General features: G+C 35.7%; 1 protein-coding gene across 1 annotated transcript; it reads right to left on the bottom strand.

Moving 5' to 3' along the window:
* Positions 1 to 3,035: 3,035 nt before the first annotated feature.
* On the bottom strand, positions 3,036 to 5,566 carry LOC120636746. Its single transcript, XM_039908305.1, has 3 exons — positions 5,426 to 5,566; positions 4,585 to 4,722; positions 3,036 to 3,422 (listed from the first exon to the last, which is right to left on the bottom strand). Exons 1-3 carry the CDS (start codon positions 5,564 to 5,566, stop codon positions 3,036 to 3,038), a joined length of 666 nt encoding a protein of 221 aa, XP_039764239.1.
* Positions 5,567 to 7,137: the final 1,571 nt, after the last annotated feature.

Genomic DNA, 7,137 nt, shown 5'->3' on the forward strand with positions numbered 1-7,137 from the left:
TTTAGAACAATTAACAAAGAAAACAGTGACTTTAATAGCACTCATCACTGCCCATAGAGTGCAGACCTTATCGCTAATAAGGATCGCACAGATTACACGTTGCTCTAATATGATTTATATAAAAATACCGGATATAATAAAAACCTCAAGATTAGGCGCCCACCAACCGTGCCTTAATATACCGTTTTATCAGATAAAGCCTGAAATCTGTCCTGCACTTACCTTGTTAAATTATTTAGATATTACTCGTTCATTAAGAAGTGATAACGATGATTTCTTATTCATAAGTCATAAGAAACCCAATAAGTCTGTTACCAGTCAAACTTTAAGCAAATGGATAAAGAATACACTCTATGAGAGTGGAATTGACACCTCAATATTCTCTGCCCATTCCACCCGACATGCTAGTACCTCCGCTGCTAGCAGACTCGGTGTGAATATCGATGTAATTAGAAGTACTGCCGGGTGGAGTGGAAGTTCCCATGTGTTTGGAAAGTTCTATCACAGAGGCATTGATAATCATAATACAGATGACTTTGCTTTATCAATCTTAAGAAACTAATTATTATCATTTATATTTTTTTATATTGATCTCAATAATTAAAACGAAAATAATATAATAATTTAGATGTTGATATTAGAAAGTACTACTAATAAATAAGTACTCCTTGTAGAAGTAATCATAAATAATTATGTACTATTATAATCCTCCTGATTATTTTAAGTTATAATATGATGGTCATCAAAAACTGTCAATATTCGTATAAACATAAAAATTAAACATTTACTTTATAACAAATGAGCCATTGATATTTTATTCAAATAACATTTCGGCACCTCTCAAGGTCTACAATTGTTCTCTTATCTCGAGGATGAAGCACGAAGTATAATTGATGATTAAACGAACTTACCTTAAGTGATGTTCTATCATAATTATACGAGGGCTTCATCCGAAGAGATAAGAACCCACCCTCCCAATGTGACCCGTTACTACGAAATGAATATTATTTGAATTGATTGTTAACTACTAAACTCATCTACGATGAATGTTATGGTTCTTTCAACTAAATGAGGTTCGACCGCAAGGTAGCATTACATTGGCGGGGAGCTTGGTAATACCAGCATAAAAATTAAAAATTACTTTTATATTAATTTTAATTGCTCATAAAATGCATTTTCAACTATAGTGTAAGATTAGCGACTCACTACGCGAGACTACAATTGTTCTCTTATCTCTTCGGATGAAGCCCTCGTATAATTATGATAGAACATCACTTAAGGTAAGTTCGTTTAATCATCAATAAATGTTGTTTCACACCACTGGTCGATCTTAGTAAGTGTTTAATAAGTAGACTTTTAAAACACTGGGTTGGATACTAACAGTCTGACACTGAATAAACTTATGCCTTAAAGACTTTTAAAACACTGGGTTAGATACTAACAGTCGGACACTGAATAAACTTATGGCTTGTATGGTTGAGTGAAACGTTTTATACGCACATTTTTATAATACAAGTTTGTTCTTGTCTTTAATTAATCATTGAAACTACCGTGGCTGTTTATTGCTTGTAACTAGGAATGGACAATAAAAAATACTGTGACAAAGGAAAGGTTGGGTTATTTATTACGGTGTTTCGTATAGTTAAATAAAAAAAATTCTTTAGATAATGTTCCAACGAACAATATATTTTTTTTTTTGAGTTGAACAAGTAAGTTCTTGTCTGCAATCAGGTAGGTTTATTGTTTGTAACGAGGAATGTGCAACAAAAAATACTTTGGGAAAGGTTACTTGCGTGTTATTTATTTCAGTGCTCCATAAAATAGAATTAAAAAAACTTTGGAATCTTTTCGAGACGAAAATAATTTATTAACAATACATTGTCTTATTTTAAACGATGCTCTACTAAGAATTTCTCTTTTTTTGTTATAAATATTCTAATGTTTCAAACATGATGTGCATATCCTTTGTCAATAACAATTATCGAGTCTTTAATACACTTAATCAAACCAAAATCATTTTGATAATGCTGTAATATGTTAAACCTATCGTAATATAAAGTCCTTAATAAACTTAATGAAACCAAAATCATTTTAATAATTCTGTAATATGTTAAACCTATCGTAATATCAAATATAGAGGTCTTAATAAACTTAATCAAACCAAAATCCATTTGATAATGCTGTTGTTAAACCTATCGTAATATAAAGTCCTTAATAAACTTAATGAAACCAAAATCATTTTAATAATTCTGTAATATGTTAAACCTATCGTACGTAATGTTTTCATAAACCTATTTTAATAAGTTGTAAATATTCTTATTTTCCAATTAAGTTACGAATTAATACATTAAGTATATGCACATAATATTAACAAAATATCAATATCACATATTGAGACCTTAATAAACTTAATCAAAACGTAATTATTTTGATAACGCTGAAATATGTTAAGTTTATATATTTTGGTTTCATCTTATCAAAGTATGAATTTACTAATTGAAATTACGATAATTTGAATTACTAATTTAAAGTACGAGAAAATCTAATAATAATTAGAATAATAGCTTTGGTTTTAGAAACTTGTTAGAATTCGAATATACCTATATCGAATAGTAAAGTTAATAAAAAAAGTTATATCTGCTATAGTGTAATGCGTATTGGAACTTATCCCAATACGCATTACACTCATCCAGGAACTATATTCCAATATGAATTAGAATCCACAGACTTAGGTAAAAACCTGAGGTAGTGAGGTAGAGTCGGCGCATATATGAGTGCTATGAGATAGTATTTTGACCTATATAACGCAATTGGAATTAGTTAGATTTTCATCAAAATCCAATAAGAATCTTATTAGAATCCTCAAAAAATTTTCGAAACCGGGCTCGGCCCGGTTTCAGGATGAGGAGTGAGGCAAAAACGGCATTCTATACTACTATCAGATAACTTGATATTGCTGTCACGGATGAAAACATCTGGCAGTGTCGGTTTGAATTCGGGTACGCGATTTAAATCGTTACTCTGTTCAGCTTGATTTATATTTGGATTATTGCTGTTTTTTTAACTTTATTATTTGGATTTATATGACGCGGTGGCGTTATACCACCATTTTTATTTATTTTGTAATGAGGATTAATAAAGTCATGGCTGTTTGTGTCAGATAGTTTTGCTTTGTCTTTCTTTTCGATTCTTCTCTCAGGATGGTGTATTACATCGTGGATTGGATGTATTTGTGGTTTCGACACCAGATTTTTTCCGTCTGGTTTCTTTTTGTCTCGATTCGCTACCCTGTTGTTGAAGATGGACAGTTTCTCGAGAATCGGGTATTGGATATCGTTTTCGTTTTCTTGGGCTGTTGCGGTGTCACCTTCAGTGGTTGTAAGTAGCCTTGGTTGTGGATAGGCCATTGGATATAATGGTTCCTGAAAAAAAGTGGTATTGTTATAATTTCTGTACAAATATCAAGTTGTGCAATCTGTATGGTGTAATTTATAATTTCTCCAATCCTTATACTCCACACAAAACAGATCTTCGGCAATGTACCCTACATGCACGTTTCGCTCCGAAACCGGAGTTGTTTACTTTACAATTAATAATTGTTGTCACTGACAACCTTGCCCACTACCATGCTCCCTAACAGGTTAGACCGCTACCATCTTAGACTGCATCATCATTTACCACCAGGTGAGATTGCAGTCAAGGGGTAACTTGTAGAGGAATAAAAAAAAAACTGTCGGTCTAAGCAGTTATAATATAATATTGTTTTTGTGAATGTCATCTAATTATTAGGAACACACCAGCTATTGCCCGCGGCTTTGAAGGCGGTTTTTGGTTTTTCACGAATCCTGGGGGAACATTACATTTGCCCGGGATAAAAACAGCCTTTGTGTTAATTCAGGGTAAAATCTATCTCCACACCAAAATTCAGTCAATTTGGTTCAGTAGTTTTTGCGTGAAAGAGTAACAAACATCCATCCATTATTATAGATGTCGACCATTAACACGGCACGGTCGAGCACGGCTGGACATTGGTATTTTGTAAGGATTTCTACATTCCACGGCCTTGTGCAGCTTGCGTCTCGCTTGTGTCTGCGGCTTTCAGCGATTCTGATGTCATCTGCCCGCTAACACTGCGTTTACCGGTGTGGGGACACCACTATCTATCAGTTTTGTAAATCAGCGTCTATCAATTCAGTATATCAGCATATCATATATTTGAACCTGCGCCTGATCTCTTTCGGAGCTGCCGTCCGTGGGACAATGAGAGTGAGAGTATGGAGAGTGCACCACATACTTGTGGACTCTAATATCTTCCGCGTAGTTGCGTAGTGGCCCCCAAAGAGGTGGACAGACGACATCAAACGAGTCGTCCAGGACCCAGGACCGTGGATTTTGGAACTCCCTACAAAAGACCTATGTCCAGCTGTGGACATCAATCGGTTGATGATGATGATGAAGAAGAAGGTTACGACGACGATGATGATGAGTTGCAAAAATCTCTCTGGAGATTGACCATCAAAATCTGTCGGGAAACAGTTTGTAAAGTATTGCATTGTCAGTAAAAGTGGTTTGCGGGACTCTCACCCTCGCTTCGGAATATAGCTGTCTTGGGGTGTAGCTTTCGCTGGCAGCTGTTCTGGTGATAGCGATGGTCGCCAGCACCAGCGCCCCGCACACGGCGAAACACGAGGCGCTCGCTATCACCCAAACTTTCAGGGGCACCTGCATTTGGGACAAATGAAGCAAAATTATAAACGTCACGCATTTGGGGACATACGTACAACGGACGTTTTCATACCAACCAAGTGCGGAAACGGCACAGGAACAGAAGAAGAATGTCTTATTATAGAATCTGAACCAAAATAACTAAAGTAACCTAAATGCATTTGGGGTATTGATATGAAACAGAATTCTGAACCAAATTATATACGTAATTTAAGAGCATTTGGGGAATTTGTAACGTGAACGACAATCAAATGCATTTGAGGCATATGAATCAAAATAATAAACGAGCAAAATACATTGATATGAAACAAAATTCTGAACCAAATTTTATGTGTAATCTAAGAGCATTTGGGGAATTTGTAACAATTTGTGAACGTCACTCAAATGCATTTGAGGCAAATGAATCAAAATTATAAACGAGCACAAAAGCATTTGGGGCATCTGAACCAAAATTTTATATTAGCACAAATGCATTAGGGGCACTTGCATTTTGACCTTGCACATATAACATTTCGGAGTTATGTGCGTTTTAAGCAATTAAATAAAGTTCTTCATAGTGTCCTCCAAGGGGTACTCTACACACCCTTCTCATCCTGAGAGGAAGACCCGTATCCTTAGTGGACCGGTATAATAAATAATAAATATAAATATTAACGGATATCTCATAGAAGTGAAGCGAAGTGTCTCATAGAGTACTTACACTAGTTTTAGTAGGCAATCTGTCTTCAGGCCTCGGCGGCAACGGCCGCGAGTGCCAGTCGCGTACTGTAACGCGACTGTCGCGCACTGCCGTACGGCTGTCGCGCTGCTGTGTATCTTTCTCATACTCGTATTGGAACATATTCTATCTGTAAATAAAAAAGAAAATGTAGTAGACCAATTCTTAATTCACTAAAAAAAAAAAAACAAGTGGAAGAGCTGTAACAATCGTTGTTTCAATATAATGTAATTTTATAAATCTCACAACAGAAACAGTGTCGATGTGCACTATCGACAAAGTACCTACTCGGTACAACCCGATTAACCGTAGTACTCTTTCTCATCAGCGCTTCAAATCAGCACAAATTTTAGTTGTCATTTTCGAAGATAAAGCGGTACAAAGATGTGTTTATATCACTGACCATAGAGGTCAGAAGGTACGTATATATACTAAGGACAAAATTCAATTTTTGACAATTGTTTTAACATTTGGTAAGATAAATTCGACTTTGTTTTGTTTTGCATTTTAAAGTTAGTTGTATAGTAGTGCGAAAAATGCGACATAGCACTGTTAACATCGTCAAAATTATCTTTACTGCTGTCAGTCTTAAAAATTAGAGATGTATCATCTGCAATCAATGAGCGAGGGCGGGAAATGGTGACCCAGTGGGTCTTAGCTCGACTTCTCTTTCGGGGGGCCGAGTTCGAATCCCAGCACGCACCTCTAACTTTTCTAAGTTATGTGCGTTTTAAATAATTAAAATATCACTTGCTTCAACGGTGAAGGAAAACATCTTGAGGAAACCTGCGTGCCTGAGAGTTCTCCATAATGCTCAGAGGTGTGTGGACTGTTCTGTCAAGATCTGTTCAAGGGATCCTGGAGAAATTGAGGGAACTCTTCAAATATACTATTTAATTACACCTATAACAATTTGAGTTATTTTTAAACAACTAAAAAGCAAGAAATAAATATTTTCTTCAGCATCTATATATGTAGACGGCCGAGTGGCGCAGTGGGCAGCGACCCTGCTTTCTGAGTCCAAGGCCGTGGGTTCGATTCCCACAACTGGAAAATGTTTGTGTGATGAACATGAATGTTTTTCAGTGTCTGGGTGTTTATCTGTATATTATAAGTATTTATGTGTATTATATTCATAAAAAAATATTCATCACCTATCTCAGTACCCATAACACAAGCTACGCTTACTTTGGGGCTAGATGGCGATGTGTGTATTGTTGTAGTATATTTATTATATTTATTTATTATATGTCGGTGCCAAGTAGGTAAAATGTAGAAAAAAAAATCAGTATTCATTTTTGTCGCTTCTATACCGTCGTCTTAAACATAGCTAGTTGTTATAATGATAGTAATAACGTTAATGGAATGTTGAGTCGACAGTTATTGTTCCGATCGTCGTTTCAGTCAATGGTCTTCTCGCGAAAAGCTTCGACCAACATCTTAAGAAGCTTTCGCTTGGTTGGATCAAGGGTCGGATACAGAAGGTAGTAGACCTTGAAACAGCGCGTATTGTGAGGAGGTTCCTCACTCTGGAGCCCTGACCGGTTGCTTGGGCATTCAAAAGCCCCGCAAGCGGAGGGTGGAGTTTTTTTCTTATAAGTTTTTATTAGTGTTTTTTGTTTTTGTAAGCATTGTTAGGAATAGAAAAATAAAACTGAAAATCAATAAATGATAGAGTAATAAAAACGTTTAAT

This window comes from Pararge aegeria, assembly GCF_905163445.1.
Source record: "Pararge aegeria chromosome W unlocalized genomic scaffold, ilParAegt1.1 SUPER_W_unloc_1, whole genome shotgun sequence".
In the NCBI taxonomy this organism is placed as follows: domain Eukaryota; kingdom Metazoa; phylum Arthropoda; class Insecta; order Lepidoptera; family Nymphalidae; genus Pararge; species Pararge aegeria.